Consider the following 19,012-nt stretch of genomic DNA (forward strand, 5'->3'; position numbering starts at 1 on the left):
AAAGTGAGCTATTATTCCCTCCAACCCTTCAGCTGCCTTTCCTGAGGGCAAGGAATTCTCTCTAAACCCCGAAGAAAAATACTTGTATATGGATTTTTATGACTTGAAAAGTGTACTTGCAATTGACCTATCCCCTCTTTTGGCTGAGAAAAGTCGAGTTGGAAGGCAATGCTGCCAAACACTGCACTGGAGGGTAGGATTCTATAGCGTACATGCAAACAGATGAATGAAGCAGTGCAGTTGGTTACAAAGTCCGAGCCACAACCCAGGAAAAAATAACAGGCACACACTGTCTCTTTCGCTTGTATTATTCACGCTATACCAACAAATTATTCAGGCCTTGCCTCGAGCAAATGCCAGTATTTGGTAGAATTAATAGACACCATTTTTCTCCACACATCAGGTATTGTACACCGCAATCAAGCCTACATCCCAAAGACATGAGCTCATCTATTTCCAATAGAGCAGAATTGTGGTTATTAATCTTTGTAACGACTTCTCATGTGGGTATGAACTATACACAAAATAAGTGTGTGATGTCTCCATTCCTTTGTAGTGGGAATCCATGTCATGGTATATAAAAAGCCTTTGTTTGGGATTCACATTGCATTTTATGTCCTTGGTATCACTTACATTGATGGGCAGTTAAAAAGAATTATTCTCCGCCTTTACTATGGAAAACCACATGGTCAAACATATGGCCAGTAAAAACAAATGGCCTGTGTCACTGAGATATGTTTTTTCTCATAACATCACAAATGTAGTGAGGCAAAATGGTTGGTTTATAGCTAGGGCTTGAATGAGAACAAAGAGCTGCAGCACCATTTCCACACCCTCATCATGTAGTATTGATCGTCCTGTGGGTCATGGACCACCCTTTTCCCCCTCATACATCCCTCCACTCAACTCTGCCTCAGGACTGTACTTGTCATCTCATTTCAGCAAACCAGTAAGGGAGCTTTAACAAATCAATTACCAGCCTCTTGCTGGTTAGCTCTATTGGAGGCCACCACCGGTCCTTGGTATTGAGGGAAAACAACAATGTTTCAGTCAGCCAATACTGCTCTGTGTTTGACTCGGCTAACCTATGAAGCGCCAACAGTGCTAACTGACAAAGCAAGGAGAAAGGAAGGGTCTGTCTTGACTAAAAAGTCAGCAGTGGTTTTCAAAGCAAATAAGAACATATTATCCCATAGCGGAACATGGGAACATTCTGTATTGTTTTTGCTGTCAATAAAGCCCATGAACAGACCAAGACCAATAATAAATTGATCCCAAAAACAAGATATTGCTTATTTCTCTGTGCCACAGAATGTCGTTGTTGTCCAAAAACTATTAAAAACACATCAATGAGCCACACCGTTGGACTGGCTGGCTCATTCCATCATTACCATGAACATGGGCACTGTAATTTAGTTTATTTTCCATCCTACATACACTGTCCTGCTGCTGTTTATACTCACTAATGCACCAAAAATGTCTATTATCCTTGACTGAAAGCAGTTGTCAACAAGTTCACTCTAAAAAAACTACAGTGCCCAGTTTTTTTAGGAAATAAGGAGTCTTTTTTTTTTTTTTAAATAAAAGGATTGTGACCTGTTTCTTGTCTTAAATAATAAAGAACAGGCTTAGGGCTGAATGCCACAGATAGGGCAGGGCAGTCAGAACGCCAGCCTTATCCTTTAAACTACTATTATACCACAAAAGACATGATCAGGGATGTGACTATTAAGGATTTTTTTTATTTTCTTTTTTCTATTTTAATAAGATCATGTTTATCATTTTTGAATAATGCATGATATTGCACATGGTTCCGTTTCAGTCTACCCAGAGTCAAATCTGGGTAAAAAAATAAAAAAAGCAGCAGTATAATTACTCTGCGCTACTATCAGTCATACTTGCAGATTTTAAAAATCAGAGAGCATTCAGGGAAAATCAACAGGTATTTTCTGTTCATTCGGAGCCAGGCAAAATCATTCCATGGCTATCCGTAAGAAAGCAGTGATTTAGCTGCACCTAAACTCTTGAGGTAAACACTGCTGAACACTGGTGTTTTTTTTCCAACTCATAAATCTCACAATTATCTGATTGGGCCTACTGTATCCTGTAGTAGCTAGTCCCAGATAAACAGCCTTGAATCCTGCTCAAATAAACACAGTCCCAACAGCCATAAACACATCACCAACTGAGCTAATAACCCAAACCGAAGCTGCTGAAAATGAGGCAAGCAGGTAAGTGCTGTCAAGATTGGAGTCATATATGAGCAAATAGTGTTTACTTCTGGCATTTGGCTGAATGATGCTGGAGATAATATACCAGCATATTGGTCCCTTGAAGTGGGTCCAGTTATAAATTTAAATGAGATTCAGATTCTGCCTAAGTATTGAGACGGTACATTGTATTTGCATTGTTGTACTGCCTCATTGACCTGTAGCCAAGACCATAAGGCATCTGGTGTGATTTAATATTTTTCTGCTTTCACTGAACACACTGTGCGTTCCTGCTAATAAAGTTTGTTTGACCTCCTAAGTATTTGCTAATGAGGGCATTAGAAAAGTTAGAAAAATAAAAGTGGCAAATGAGGAAAGCAGCTCAACATATGAAATGTTTATGAAGTCTCATCGTGATAAGCTGAGGAAAATGTTCCAGTTAAACTAATGTTGGCTACTGCACAAAGCTGGCAGGAAGATAGACTCATAGATCAGCCAAAGGTTGCACCACACACACACAGCTAAACTTGTATCATGGCGGCTTTATTGGATTGACAAGGTGAAGGCTCCCAGCTGGTCCACATTTTACATTAGGGTCTTGTCATACTGCACCCAGTGTCTTAGAGACTGAGACTGACAACTCTGGATTCATTATGATACACACTGTAGCATGATGAATTTACACATAGGGCAGGTACCTCTTACTATTTCATTAACGCTGCTTTTTGTCCTCAACAAGGTAACAGACAAATATGAACATGTTTAGAGCTGAACAACCAGGTAGAGAACAGCCCAAAGGTTAATGAATATGCAAGTGACCTCTGCTTAAAAGTTTAGAGCTGTCAGAAAGTGTAACTGCGGTGAGGTGAAAACACTGTGCATGCACTCAGAGAGGAGAACTGGGTTCTATCTCTGTATCTCCAGCTGGGGCCAGTACAAAATGTTGATTCTTTGATCATTTTTTAAATAAGATCAAGATGTTGACCAGTTTTGATACACTCTGATCTCGATCATCATTTTTTTTTAATGAATTCTCAGATCAAGATCAAATACAACTTGCCTTCAAGCTTCTTTATTTTGTTTTATTTCAGTTTAGTCATTAACCATCTAGCAATCATTAGGTTACTTAGTCCAGCCTTGTAGAAAGTCTCAAACTTAACTCTTGCATGTAGAGATTCCCTGCAAGAAAGGTATGGATCTAAATGAAGAGACGTTTAACAGCCTCTCGACCAGGGACTAAAGGGTTTAAACTCTTAATCTGGTTTAGACTGTGGCCATCTACTGCTGCAGCAGCTGACTCACCCTTGGGAGTCCACTGACAGTTACACAGAAAGCAGTCTCTAAGTCAGACAAATCTGCAAATAATTAAAGCTTTTGGGAGAATCCAGTATAATTAACAAATACATCCCAAATGAGAAAATCATGTAGTCATCCATCTGTTAAATAATAAAAAACATTATTATTATTATTATTATTATTATTATTATTATTACATATGTAGGGTACAGATGAAGGAACCTGCAGAACCACATATAATAATCTGTTTTAAAATGATCACTGGAACTGTAATGCACAAATATAACCAGGGAACACAGAGCAATCAGTTGACTTGTGGCTTCATCTGCAGCTCTGCACAGGTTTTCTAGTTCCCACAGCGTTTTACTCCCTGCCATTCATCCTCAGGCCAAGGATTATCTTGCTCACAATGGTTAGGTTATGAACTGCAAATGCGACACCATGAAAAAACGACCAATGACGGTTTCCAAGAATAAAACAGTAGTATTTCATATAGCTATTTTCTCCATTAATCAGATGATAGACATGATGTGAGACAGCAGAGTTGGTTTCTTGAAGGAAACCAGAGGTCTTCTCAATAAATGCCATGAGATCATTCATAATGATGATTATGTGATTATGGCTCAGCTCCGAATGAGTCTTGTCCAACAATATACTCACTCACAGTGTATTGTAAAACTATTAGGCCCTGGCAATACACAGTGTGACCGTCAGGACATAAACCCCAGTAATGTATTGAGGAAGCACTTTACAGAACATTATTTTCAAATTTCAAATTACAATATTCTTATTTTCATTAAAAATATAGATTTTTGAATAACTGCAACAGGAGGCCTTGCTTTGTGTTAGGAAGGTTGTGGAGACCAAACATAGCTTAATCACAGCTCTCAGATGGGAAGTTGTGATTGCACAGGGTGAAAGCCAAGTTTTCAATTTAGTGTAAAACACAAACTACCCATGAAAACAACAGCCAATTACACTGGAAAAAACAAATGTGTTACCACAGCCAAACTAAGAATGAGGGATAATTGTGTGTGTTAAATAAATAAATACAATAAAGATTAATAAACCAGCCATGCAGGCAACTGTAAATAGTCTATAAATAAGGGGCACTGGCACAACAGAAGAAAGGGTCATTTTACTGACTAATGCCTCACGTCAAAGAACTTTCTCACAGATGTAGCTAAACACTTTTTTATTGCACATTTACTTTGTATTTCTCTACTTTTCTGTTCTTTGCACCCCTTCTGCCTTCCAAGACTTTAATTTCTAAAAACCTTTGCACAAAAGAACAATCTATGAAAGACAAGTCATGCAGTCCAAAGTATATTGAAAACAGGTACACATATCTTAGAAACAGTTTTTTCATCCTTCCACAGGAGTCTGATCTTCTGATTCCCAAAGATCCCTAATTTGCTGATGTTGTTACCGCAAATTAAAAGCTCATTGCGCAGGCAAACATGCCAGCGTATGTCCTGCCAACTCATCTGTTCATTGTGACAACCTGCATCCATCATTCATCCACATGATTTACAGCCAGACGTCTCCAACAGTATAGTGTGACATACATCATTGCCTCCTACATAAATCTGAACTGTACTTGTTGGCCACATGCAACATACAAAACACTAGAGTTTTTATGAGGTTTTTCTTCCTCATCCTAGGACATCTTGATACTAAACTAAAGACGTTCAGCACTCCCACAGAGAATATATTTTACATGCAAATGTATGATGCTGTGACGCTACAGGAAACAGACATATAAGTCATTAATTTTCCAATATGGATTTACACTTCATTGAATGACGAACGGTCTCTGCAACAGTTGCAGGAAGAAATAAATGAAATCCTTATTTGTCTAATAAGGGCCAGCCATCTGTGTGCTCACTGGGAAACTATGGTGGATTATTCCTTCGCGAAAAATCAATAAGCTCCCAATGAGCTGCCGGTGGTGGATGCTAGCTCCTGAGGAGAATGAGAATGTGAGCTGCAGGACATGCGGTTTAGGAGTTATAATCACAGATGCTAATCAAGGTCTATTGTCTCCATACAACAGGGCCGTGCCCCGAGGGAGAGAACAAGCCCACGCCGCAGGTACCTGAGGCCTGCCTGCTTTACTCCAGATGTCGTGTGGGAGAATCATCAGCTCCATCAATCAAGCGGAGTGATGGGCGCAATGCATTAGCAAATGTTTTGGAGCAGTACTAAATGAGAAGCGGAGGCAGTGAGAGCACCGCACAAGTCATTTAATCTAGTGTTTAGTGCTGATAATGTATTTTTCTTTACACAAGTGATGGAAATCTTCCAGCAGGGAAAGACAATTTTACTTCGACCTGTCTCAAAAAGTTTAACTAAGCACCATACCCCTCGGTGTATGTGTCTGATAATGGCAGATACCAGACCATACAGCTGAAACACATTTTTGGCAGAAAAAGAGATGGCTTGAGGTCTCTGAGTGACAGTTTGTTTGAATAGTAGTGAGCCTCATGTGTCTTAAGGTTAGGGTCTTCATCAGGGACCCCGGCAGTCACTCACACAAATGAAAACAGAGCTTGAAAGCCAGCAGGGCCGTGGATGGATTTCCCTTAAACTGCTTCCTAATTAAAACAGCCTCTGATTTTTCTACCATGTGGTGGCAAGAAATGTGTCTACTGTACCGGCCGGACACGTTAGGAAGAGCCACTTGGGGAATCCGGTGTGGTTTTGGGCCCCCTTAACATCTTGTCAGGTAAATGTTGTAAGACCCTAAGCAGCAGGAGTTCACAGTCAGGACAACACGTGCTCACCACAGACTGAAACAGAATGCCTAGAGGCCTTCAAAGTCACACTTTAACAACAAAGGCCTTCCATCTAATGCCATAATACTATTTCAGTCAATCTTTCTTTCTTGCCAGTGCTGCTCTTTTCCCTTCTGCAAATACTCAACTTCTATCCGATGATGAATTTATTTTTCTTGAGAGTGCATTAAAGAGGTCTCATTATTCTGTCAGAGCAGCTGACAGTGCTTCTCTCCAGATCTTCAAACCTCAGGGGCTGGTAAAAGGAAGAACAGTTGTGCACACTTTCTCCCAACCCAAACTTCCTCCTCGGATCAAAAATAAACTCGGGCCAATTGTGTGCATCCACCTCCTGCTGAAGAGGAAGACCTCACTTGGCAACCTAGCCAGAGGGGAAAGTCACACATGCGAAAGGTCGAAGATGAGGAGAAACACCACGGCCACAGATACTGAGGGTCAGCGCTCAGCCAAAATAAACCACTGAAATCAACCTTGTAAACCATCATGATTCCATCAATCTGTCACCAGTGTGATTTTATTCATGATGACAGAGAGCGAGGGAGAGTGAGCAAGAGAGAAAGAGAGTGAAGGGAGAGTTGGCTCTGTCTGTGAAATACAATACAACACAAGCTGTTCTCCATCTGGAGAGATGTCAGACTCGTCTGCCTCACCAATCTATGACAAGCTACATTAGGACGAGTCAATTTACACCACATTTGATTGGATTTGTTCATGGCACATACACATATCCAAACACTAAAAATGTATTGCCCAAAACCTTACCTTATGACTAATTAAGTGTAAAATTATTTATTGAAAAACTCTGAATATTTTACAGGTGTAGCTGGTGGGGAAAAGCAAAAGTATGAACAGAAACAGTAGCAAAAAGCCAATACCAACAGTAGGAACTTAACCTACATATCTGGTTTCATTCTTTCATAACCCACACAACCATTTAGTGAAAAGCCCCCTAAGGCTGAGATTACAACCCTGGATTGGATTCAACTCTTCCCCTCTCTCAGTGTAGCTATTTGATGAAAGGCTTGGCAAGGGTCACATCCAAGTGCGGTGGGTATTTCTTTTTTTTGTTTTAACTTTCTTAAATGAAACTATACGAGAACCTGGGCCAGACTGGTCGTCTGGTTGTAAATAACCTGTGGTGTCCCAGAGGGTGGCATACTGGAGGCTGTTGTGCTTTGCACGCATTTCGCAGAGTACTAAAACCACGCTCTGGGTTCCCAGGGCTCAACGGTATCAATTAGAGGCAGCTTGTGAAAAGATGTGCTTCCTCCGTTGCTGTGGTCTGGTCAGAGGTAGGAAGTGAGGGACGAGAGAGGGAGGAGGCAACTCCTACAGAAGGGACTGTTCGGGTCCACAAGAATTCAGTCTTCAATTTGCCCTGTCAGCTTGTTCACAAGTCCATAAATAAAGAAAAGTATATTGCAATACACACCTTATCAGTCGCTCACTATTTCCTTTCTCTCATCTGATGTGTGCAGCAATGTTGCCTCTCTATAGATACCTCAACTCAGTGACTTGAGAGAACACGAACCATCAAAAAACTGGCAACAAAGGGAACATGTTTAGTTGTGTCCCAATATTACTAGCCTGAGGGGAGCGGCAGGTTACCCACAGTGGCTAAACTGGCCAGACCACAGGCCCTTCTGTGCTAAACTTGACTCACTTACCACACTAAGGAAACACCAGATACTGTAATCATATTTGAAAACCACTTTAACCACAACAATAATACAAGTCAAAGAAATTCCAACACTTGCTTCCTTTAAGGAAAGAACCTGAACCTGACAAGAAAGGTTTTTTTTCAATTGGGATCAAAAAGAGGGGCCAAAAAAGTTAACAACTGTTTGTTTAACACAATTCTGGCTAATAACATAAGGAACATAAACACTCACACTTCACTGTCAAGTCTTAATCAAAAGAAAAGGTTTTCTAATTAGTGCAAACATAAAGGCTGCTTTGTTATTTTTGTACAAAACTTGCCCTTGTACTAATCATATGCTGAAATCCTGCATCCTCCACAACTGTGTAGGACTGCATATTTTTTGCTGTCGTTATGGATTATGTCCTGTCTGAATCTGCATGGAGAGGCTGTTAAAATGCTGCAGGGACAAGGATTTGCTCTTTTCCTATTGCTGGTGCTCCTTAATTTTTATTTGAACTGTTGTGTTAGATTAATAAACATCTCATTTTAAAGATTACGCTTGATTTATGCTTAAAATGACTGATATGAACAAGATATGTAGATATGAACTAGTGATAGACCGATTAATCAGCTGGCTGATTATTTGTCACTGTGAGATAATCTGCATCCGATGACTGTGCTCAGGCCGAAAAACAAAAATGTCTTCAGACACATCTGCAGGTAGTCTCGTCAGTGTGACTGTGTGGACCGATGTTCGTGCTCCCCCTTGTGACTTTTTAGAAGGTGGTGAAAAAGTTGGTTTCAAGCCTTGTACAGCAATGCTCATACATCCTGCTGTAAACATTTGTCTGAATTTCCTGTAGAATAGAATGGAATTATATACTGATATTGACAGTATATATATCGGCCAACGGCAGCCCTGCTCTCTAAATATCTGCATCAGAATCAGCCATCGGAAAACCCATATCGGTCGACCACTAATATGAACAGCAGTCTCCTGTGTTAAAGTCTGATGTTTTGTTGACCCAACCAACCAACCTGACCCCCTCCCTATGCAAACTTTGCTTTATAACAATGTCCGACTTCCTACTTTGATCCCATCATAAGTACTACGGCCCCCTGGTGGGCTTTGTCATGTCAACGTAAGCATATGTCATTGTGTAGCTGAAAGAACATTTATGTTATTCTTCTTTGGGGGGGACAGTCTCAAAAGTCCTCTGTATTCCTCAGTGGAGAATGAAGGTTAATGTCAGTCCTGCTGTTGCATTGATTCAGTCAATTTAAGACAGTACTGCTGCTGCACTGATTTAATCCATTTAAGGCAAACAATAACCCACACAGTACAACTTCAGAAAATGAAAGCAGCATGTCAGGTTGTTGAAAGCTTCACAATCCTTTAATTAGTTCTCAAAAACAACAAACTTTCCACAGTGAGAACACCAGGGGTTATGTGAAATTGTGAAACTATTCTTGATTTTGCTTTTTCATAACTAAAATATGGCACAAACAGACTATAACTACTCGAATTAAAATAAATTGATGGCAACCTTTCTGTCAGCTTTGGCAATCAAAATTTAATGGCTGGTTACCAGCCTGGCAAATGGCTCTAAAACTTGTCGAGCCGCATTTCCCCAACTGTGTTGACTGACGCTTAACCTTCGCCTCGTCTTTCCAGCTAAACATCCATGCCACCTAAAATTAACAAGTTGAGCTGGCATATTCATAACACAAAGAATCTTCTGTTAGCTTAGTAACTGTGAATCCTCTGCCCTGCTTCCTCCATCTCGCCTCTTGAAAAATGCTAACCAGAGCACGTATGACCGCAGTGTGCTCACCCAATTGGTTCTGACAGGTTTGGTCCGCAAAGCTGCAGCAGTTTTCTGCTCTGTTCAAACAGTGAACACTGAGGTCTTGCTTCTTTGTCCGTCATAAACAACAGGCCAACACAACCAGGGCTTAATTCCCCTCTGTTTGGGGACAAATGGCCTCCTTTCATTGGGTCCAGGGAGAACAGAGGGACCACACAGCCCCTTCTTCTTAGAATGGACAAAGGCATTGCCCCCGAACTGGCCAACTTGTGTCATAACCTTATCGAAACGAGCCAGTGCTTCTTGTCAGAGAATAGGGCCACCGAGATGGAGAGGCCCAGTGAAGAGGGGAAGGCCTTCTCCTCTTCCTTACTGAAAAGGGCAAACTATAGCATCCCTATTGGATATGGGGGACAGGGGAGTTTTTGTTTCTAATGGCTTGGGGTTCTCTGCTTACACGTCGTGCCCCCTCTCATCCACAGTCCTGTTAATCCCATTAATATGAAGAGGGCCAAGAGCCTGAGAGTGGCCACGGCTTAAGAGCCATCAGCCAGCATTAGCCCTCGAAATCCAAACCCTTGTCTAGACCCATTAACAACTTAGCCAGCAGAGTCAAATCATTTGAGACCCATGTTTAATGGTGGGAGCATAACCTATAGCCAGCATCCACTGATCACTACACACGTTCAAAAAATTGTTTTAGTAATAAACAGAGCCAAAACATCAGATGCATCATGACTAATGTCATCATTTTGATTTAGTGTATTTCTTGGCAGCTTTTAATGCCTTTCTCACATTATTGAGTAGCTATGCTGGATGTCTGCCATGCAGTACTGACCATGAGAAGGATTTCCTCATTGGATGATTCAGTAAGGTATTACACATCTATTCCCATTTCAGGCGATTATTATCGTCATCTGTCTGTCTGTCTGTCTGTCTGTCTGTCTGTGCAGTATACTGTATGTGTGTGCTGCTATAACCACATGATGTATTACCAGAGATAATCTGTTGGCTTTTAATTAAATAGCCAGGCAAGGAGCACTAAGAATCCCCCAAAGAAGGCTAAGGTTAACACCTTGTGCAGTGCAGCAAATACAATCTCTAATGTCTCAATCCACCATCAGGCAGTTCCCCGACATCTACATATGGCCCATTTCTCATCCCCCTGCATACCAGTCGGATGATTTAAAAGCATTAGAGCCTGATTAATGCAGCTTTCAAGCAGCTTGCTCTGGCCGGGCTTGGGCACAGCGAGGGCTTTCAAGAAACGATGGGCACGGTGACTGCTTATGAGCGGCCTTTAATCCCACAGTCAGACCAGTGACCTAGTGCTGTAGCGTATCATAAAAAGCAAAAAGCTGAAGCAGGCAATCAACAGAGTGATACAGCTCCCTTTATCCTGCCACACATATTCAATTTCAACCAACGGCAGATAGCAGTTTGCTCCGGTAATCAAAGGGAGCTACTTTCAGCTCCACACTGTGTGATCAGCTCTGCATCAAGCTATCACAGGTATTTAAGACTCATGCATGTATCAAGTTCCTCCAGAGTCTAGAGATCATCTGGATCTGGAGGTTATGGGTGTCCGGTGGCATCAAAGGAGCATGTTCCCTGTGTAAAATGTCATTCAGGATTACTGTGAATAAGCGAAACACTTGGACCACGGCTTAGTGGGGCTACCATGCTCAGCACAGCGACCTGCTGCAGCTCACAAATTAATCAGATTTGGGAACAATGTGGTTTAAAATGCGTCCTTTGGTAGCAGCATAGCGTATACACTATCCTCTTTTGTGAATAGCTATCCTGCTAGCTGGTTAGTTTGGGTCAATATGCATTGGCATATTGGCATAGATTTCAAAATATCTTTGCCGTTATTGCAGTTAATAATGCAGTTATTCACAAGCCGACATGCAGACCTATCTGAATTATATAGTGCAAAATGTTCCAGAAAGAAATTGTATATTTCCTCAGTTTCTTATGGGAAAAAAAAAAAAACTTTCAAACCTCTCAATAGCCAGAGCAGTGACAGAGCTACTGGAGGGAGAAAGTTCACCTAAGCCTGGCGGGGTCACACCCACCAACACACAGATCACTGCCTTCCCACTCTGGGCCACACAGCAGTCTGAGGAGCTAAGTTAACTGTTTTGACAGTCACTGAGAAACCTGGTGACCCAGAATGGAAAGGTAGAGAAAAGGAAGTCGACAGTTAGACAACAGGAATGAGGTGTTCTGCTGCAATGTGTGCGTTCCACACGTTTTACATGTTAGGAAGCGCACTAGTAAAACACTTTCTCAAATTCAATCGCTATTGCACATTTTCCAAATATGCAGGTATTTTTCCTTTCTGCCCTCACCACAGGCAGTGCAGCGAACGGCCAACATTTTTTACATGAACTTCAATTTCAGGAGGTGAAATTCTATAACCAAGATACAATATAATGAAGTCTTATCCTCGACCTGATGACAGTGAGGGAGAAAAAGGAGCATCATAACTAGTCAGCTGTTTTCTATTGACCTAAATATGAACTCGCTCTATCCAAGACTGTGATGCTTCAAGTAATTCTGTAGGGTTTTGTGGGTAAGGGAAGCAACTCACAAACATATCAGAACCCCTCATTAATGGTATATTTAGAAACAAATGAAATTCTGCCAGCCTAGTTTATCTTGCAATTGTGGCGAGGGTGAAAATAACAATTTCTACCCTGATCGGCTATCTGTTGGAAAATGAGAGCTTAAGAAAATGGAGATCCAATCTATCTGTGGTTAGACACTGAGCTGATCTTTCCGGGCTGTTGTAGCTCAAGTAGAGATGGTCACAGTGGCGGTATATTCTAATAATGGATACATCCATTTATGTAAAATGACTAGATGGCAGGAGATTCTTGTTTCTGTGATTCTTTAGAGAAAAATGAGAAAGGAATTGGAATGAAATGCTAACTTTTTTAAATTTACATCTATGTTTGTTGCAGCTACAGTGCCTGGAACAGTCTCTAGTTGGTGCACAGTAATTGTGTAGAGTCTATAAACAATGCTCAGAAATCACAAACACCCCTTTCCCCTCATTTGAGATCATCTATAAGTGTGGGGCCAACAAGATTGGGCAGGATGCCTCCCACATATCTCTTTCCTCTCCTGCCAACAGATTGTACTCTCTGGTGGTTTGAGGGAGGAAATGCAGGAACTTCAAAGTTTCCTCCGCTAGACAACAGATCCATTGCACATTGAACAGCCACTACCACATGGTGAAGGGAATAGCAGAATCAGGTGATAATCCTCTACGAGTTCGTCACTATGAGCTTATAGCCATTTCAATAACTGTTAAACATTTTTTTTATTATAGCCACTTTAAAAAAAATACAACAATATGACTGTATGTGCTTTGTCATGAGGCCATCTTCAATGGCTCTATTACGCACGTCTGTGTCACTGGGAGCTTTGATGTCTCCATCCTGGCAACTACAAGCAAACACAACATCCTTCATTTGAATCCACTTCAAACCTTGCCCTTCAAACTGCAGAAAGGAGAAAAACCCTAAACTGCTTACCAAACGGGACCATCTGGAGGCTGTCGTTGGATGATGGGAGCTGGAGGCCTAAAAGGCTTTGGGGGGGTTTGTTGAAGGGAAGGCAGACAGAGAGAGAGAGAGAGAGACAGTGGAGCAGCTACGTCTACCAAACCATGTCGTGAGTCCCTCTCTGCAGGCAGGACGGTAATTACAGGGCGCAGACAGAGAAAGCCTGACTGGAGAAAAAAGCGGAGATACTCAAACTGCTAGGTTGCCGCCCTCAACATAACCGCAACCAGCCCATCCTATGGTATTGGCCATGAGAGTAGGGTTCCAGATCAGTGCACTGACACACAGTGCCAAGGAAGAGGCAGCCTCGACACAGACAGAGTCCATGTCAGGCCAGGTAGGTCAGCCCAGTGTACCGCAAAAGGACCACACAGAGCCTCCAGGCTGTTAACAAAGGCTCTATCAGTTCTATCAGAAGTAAAAGGCTTCAGTGTCATAAGCCTTGGATTTTTTTCAATACCCAGTCTAATTTTCTGTGTCAGTCTGTGCCACTTTGAGGAAACTGCCAAGTAATATAAACCAAAAATAAATAAATATTCACTACTTTTTCCGTAACCCGGTTGGTATGATCATTAAACAACATGAGTCACCGCCCCAAAGCGCCGCGTGGCTTCATCAACTCCGAAGCTCCCATCAAACTGCATCAGAGTGAAATGTTCGCTTCTGTCCCCCAGTCCCGACTTGTCTAATAAAGCTTTCGGGGAGCAGAGCAGGCACTCGCCTTTACCAACTGTCTGAGCGTTATAAATCATCAGCCATGCCCAGGGAGGCTGCGTCCTTCAGCGTGACCCGCAACCTTCACACATCCTCACACAGTCAAACCTTACCGACATCCCACCAGGGCAGAGAAATGAGGTGGGTGCAGTTCATCACATCCGTCAAGCTCCTGACAGCGAACGGTAATCCATAAAACCAGTGTGCCTGGGTAGGCTGAAATATACCTTGAAAGTAGCTCAGCATTTTCAAATGTTAAATGGACAAAGTGGCTGCTTTTCTGACTCACCTTGGCCTAAACACTGTAGTCAGAAACTTTAAGCAGTGTGACATTAATCGCCACCTGCGATCATCTAATAATGCACCAATGCCCTCACCAGGTTTTGCTGTTATATCACAGGTTTCTAGCGTGCAGGTTTACAGCAAGCCGAAGAATATTGCACTAGTATTTCTCCTCTGACATTTATCTGGGCCCTGCCATTCCTTCACTCAGCCCTAACTGTAGATTACAGCAGCAGAGATATGAACTACATGACGTATGATTCCCATTTCCAAGTGCAGGTGTCAAAGCTGTGTATGTGTTAATGATGAGTGTGTCCAGGGGAGGGAGAGGAAAAAAGCTCCCCGGGGCGTTTTTGGCACCGTGGAGAAGGCCACTCTTCCAGGCTGTCGTCGTTATCAAGGAGGGGCCATGACTGAGTGCGGGGTCAAAAAACTGCCTTGCATGAGATTAATTTTATTTTACAGCCTGGAGAATAACATTGCTTTTACCGCATTTAAACTGTTTGTTCCCTTTAACTGTGACCTCCTGATGGCCTTGGTTACTATGTACGGACTGCGCAAGGGTGGCTCAAATTATTGTGTAATCAGTGGCCTCACCGTTGATAAGAAGTAGGTGACTCAGAACACGCAGCAAACCTTTTTTTTTTTTCCTCAAACACTTCCTTCACCATGAGAGAAGAATAAACAGAAAGAAAAGCAACAAATCATTGCGTATTCCGCTGCCATACCAGACTACCAGCAAATCGATTTCGGAGCCTCAGGTGTCTTTTCTGCCAGCTCTGTGGGCCATAGCCATTTTACACACACACACACACACAAAGACACAGCACAATTCTGGATCCTAACTTTTTATCACTCGATGAGTAAAGTCAATGCATTGGTTTCACAGCCGGGAGCAAAAAGGTGGCACAATCTGTCTTCTCACAGAGAGGAATCAATTCTGTACTGTGACAAAATATCCATATTTAATTCTTCTGCAACTATTTATCATACACATTCAATGAAAACAGTTTAGTTTTACATTTAAATGCACACTGAATAAGACATCAACTACCGATCTTTATTTGTGAGCATGAGGCCTTACATCCTCTAATACTGATGTCCTTTGAGTTTCTGAAAAACATTATCTGAATGATCCATAAATTACTGTCAGACTCAGTTGGAATAAATCCTGCCTACAAGCTGCAGGGTGTTGGGTAATGGCAAGCTCGCAGTTTGATTTATCGTCTTCCACACATTCAGTATTTTCCATGATGACAGCTTCTTAACCATCACCAAGTCACATCAGCTTTTTTTTTTCAACACAAGCACGGCATTAGCAAGTTAGATCAGTGTGTGTGTCCAGGGCTGTTTTACTTAGCAAAATTATATATCTCTGCCATATCCTCCCTTCCTCTATCTCCCTCTCTCCCCCAGAGGAGCCCAGGGGGACAGGAGACGGCTGCTAATTACAAGCCTAAACCAAGCACATGGTGTTAAAAACAGATAACGCTGGCTGATAGATAGCCTGCATTGAAAAACATGTCAGAGACACAATGTGTCAGACAAAAAACCTTTAAAAAAATCCCCTGCTGGCACTGGAGAACTCTACCATTCATCCGTTTTTCGTAAGAAGCCAGCAATTACTTGGGCCAAAAACTTGCATGGTAATAAATGAAATGATGTTAACATCTCTTCACAGAATAATCAGGGTCAGGCTTTCTGTCTTACATTAAAAACTTGGAGGCTGGAGGCTCTCCGGCAGCCACACGGCAGCCCACTCTGCAGCAGTCAGCAGCAGCAGCAGTAGCCTCTCACCTCTCCACAGCACGGCCACTCCTTGACAGGTTTATGGACACAGAACACCATCTTTCTTGCACAGGGGTTGCCATGAATCACCTGACCATAACACAAAGTGTAAAGGCATATAGCGACTCCTGCGCATGAAAAAGTACCAAGACTCTCAACAAAAAGGCCTTGGGGAATGTGTTACGCAGGAAGTCTTCTATATACAGAGCAGTAGGCACAGTTGTAAAGGAAATACACCACCAGTTGATGTGGAGGGTGTTAATGTACTGTTTCTTCACTATGCTGTGTCCACTGGGTGTGCTTTAAAAGCCAACACCTGTTATACACACACAAAGTGCTGGCACAAAGCAACGCAGCAGGTGAATTCTCTCCTATCATCTTCAGCTCATTATTAATCAACCTGTATAAAAAGACAGCGCAGTGATGGCAGGAAAACCGCGATGCCTCTGACCTACATGGAGGCATGGACGATGCATTAATGAGCCCGAGGCACTGACAACCATTCAGCCATCAAATATCAAAAGGCCAGCTATGAGTAATGCATTACCCTGCTGAACCCATGCACCGCGCTCGCTTCAGCCTTTTTTCATACCGATGGTTTCAAGTGGAGGGTGCTGCTTATTTTTAAGTAAATGAATGACAAAATGCTCTCTAAAGTTTCAGCAGGCTGCACATGTGGAACGGTTTGGCAATGGGACTGGCACAAGAAAGACATATTTCTCCTCCAGAGATCAATTATTTCCCCAGCACAACTCAGAAGACTTAGAGCAAGTCCAGACTCTGGAGACTGAGGCATCCAAGCACACCGCCTGCTTACTACTGACTTCACTGTTCCTTCTATGAAAATAATCCTAGAAAGATACCACTGCTGCAGGAATATGTGAAAATACTGTATGATCATGATCCCTATGAACTGAAACGCACAGGTTTCTGCAGGAGAAAAGATGGATTTACAGAGATTTATAAGGAAGTTTCTAAGTGAAGTTTCTAAGGGTTTTCAAATTACACTGTGCTACAGAGAGAGGTGAGAATAACCAGTACAGCATTTTGATCACTCTACAGCTCTTCAAAGCGCCACACTCTATTGATGCCCTCAGGCAGACTGCTTGTGTGGATGATAAAGCTCAGCTCACAGGAGTTAAACGCCAGTGTTGCTGCTCACTCAGAGTTATGGCAACATAATGAATGAAAGCCTGTCATCACTCATCTGCTGTCGTTCACAACCGATCGGGAATATGTAGAGGAGACAGAGGAGACACACACACACGAGGCCGGGTGTCATTCATTCACCCAAGTACCTGTCATCGTAGCAGAAATCGGCGCCCAGAGTGTTGACATACAGGACCAGAGCCACGGCGCCGCACAGCAATTCTGCAAACATTTCTGTGCCTCGCACCCACGCGGAAAAAAACAAAAACAAAAAAGAACAACAAAACAAAACAGGAAAAAACAACAAAGATGCAAAGCGAGACGGAGAGAGAGAGAGGGAGAGAGGCAGCGAATCCCGATCCCTATTCCCTCTCAGTCCCCGTCTTTGTCAGGATGTCTCTGCGAAAACAAGTCCATTTCCTCCCCCCCATCATCCTCGCTGAAGTGCTCAAAGTGGATAATCCATAGGCGGCTTTCTTCCTAACCCATGTTGGGTTGTGCGCCGGAGAGCTGTGTTATCCTGCTGGGAGTTGGGCACAGAATAAAAGGCGAGCAGCGTTCAGTGGATGTGTGACAGCAGCGAACCGCACGCCTTCCCGACACGGAGGAGGAGGATCGGCGCTCTGATGCTCAGCGGCCGCTGCTGGATCAACGTCGTGATTGAGACCGTCGTCAAGTCAGGCGGGATGACACCCGAGACTTCCGGCTGGACTTTAAAAATAAAGCTGGCCGATAAACCCTTTTGTATATATTTTATGTGCCAAAGTGGACATGAAAAATTAGGAGATGAGAACGTTTTGTAATATGAAAATCCTGTAGCGCTCTTATTCACAAAATTCACTGAAAAACTAGCCCACATTGTATGCAATATTGCATATGGGCTATATTTCTAATTACTTATGACTGAATACATGCCAATTACAAAAAAGTAAACCTAGATGATCGACTTTACTTTAAACTGGCATGTATTTCTGAATTATTTCATATTCTGCATTTTGGTATCATGTAAGTCTGTGCTCTCACCTAAAACAGCCATAAACTGATTAAAAAAGGCTTACATACAGTAAACAAAATAAATCATATATGCTTATATATAGGCTATATATAGAATATAATGTATATATACATTTTTTTTCAATTCCTTTACCGGAATCCTGCTTTGTGTTTCTATAAAGTGTACCTGTGCTTTAATACTGAGATAAATCTGCTCCACTTCCGTTCTCTCTCTTGGTGTCTCTGGGTTTTTGACTCTTTCTCGAGCCAAGCGCATGTGGTTAGGAGATGCAAAGCGCATGCGCACTGCCCCACCGACGGGGACGGGGATAAATCACACTACATGATGCTGAGACCAGTTGGTAAGGGTCACTTACTACCACTAACAGTAGTCCATAATATGGAGGTGGTCCTCAGAGTGACGTTCAGGGACATGTAGGAGTTTTTTCTGGTAGGTTTTATGGATTCTCCGAGCACAGTCATGAATATTTTATTTAATTTCACTATTTTGTCATTCCCTATGGGGTTACCACTATAATAAATTGAATATTATTTCAATCTGAGGTGTCACTCTACCTAATTAACCTAACCTAACCTAACTACTGCATGTCACTACATTATAATGGTATGGCTATAGGCTGATATGTTTGTCTAACTCTTTAATTAGGATACATAATAATTCAACTATGGGGCTACATAAATTACAACAGCAGTGTAAAATCATTCAGTGTGTTGTGAATGATTTTAGTGAATCCCA

General features: G+C 42.2%; 1 protein-coding gene across 1 annotated transcript in view; it reads right to left on the reverse strand.

Moving 5' to 3' along the window:
- Window positions 1-17,889, reverse strand: part of tmtc2b (transmembrane O-mannosyltransferase targeting cadherins 2b) — a 92,956-nt gene extending 75,067 nt beyond the window's left edge. The window contains exon 1 of the mRNA XM_035665849.1: window positions 17,412-17,889. Within this exon, the coding sequence (XP_035521742.1) occupies window positions 17,412-17,494 (83 nt within the window). The 5' untranslated portion in view covers window positions 17,495-17,889. The remainder of the gene's footprint in view (window positions 1-17,411) is intronic.
- Between the last annotated feature and the right edge of the window lie 1,123 nt (window positions 17,890-19,012).

Source organism: Morone saxatilis, unplaced genomic scaffold (assembly GCF_004916995.1).
Source record: "Morone saxatilis isolate NCDOM2014 unplaced genomic scaffold, NCSU_SB_2.0 Contig2, whole genome shotgun sequence".
NCBI classification, from domain to species: Eukaryota; Metazoa; Chordata; class Actinopteri; family Moronidae; genus Morone; species Morone saxatilis.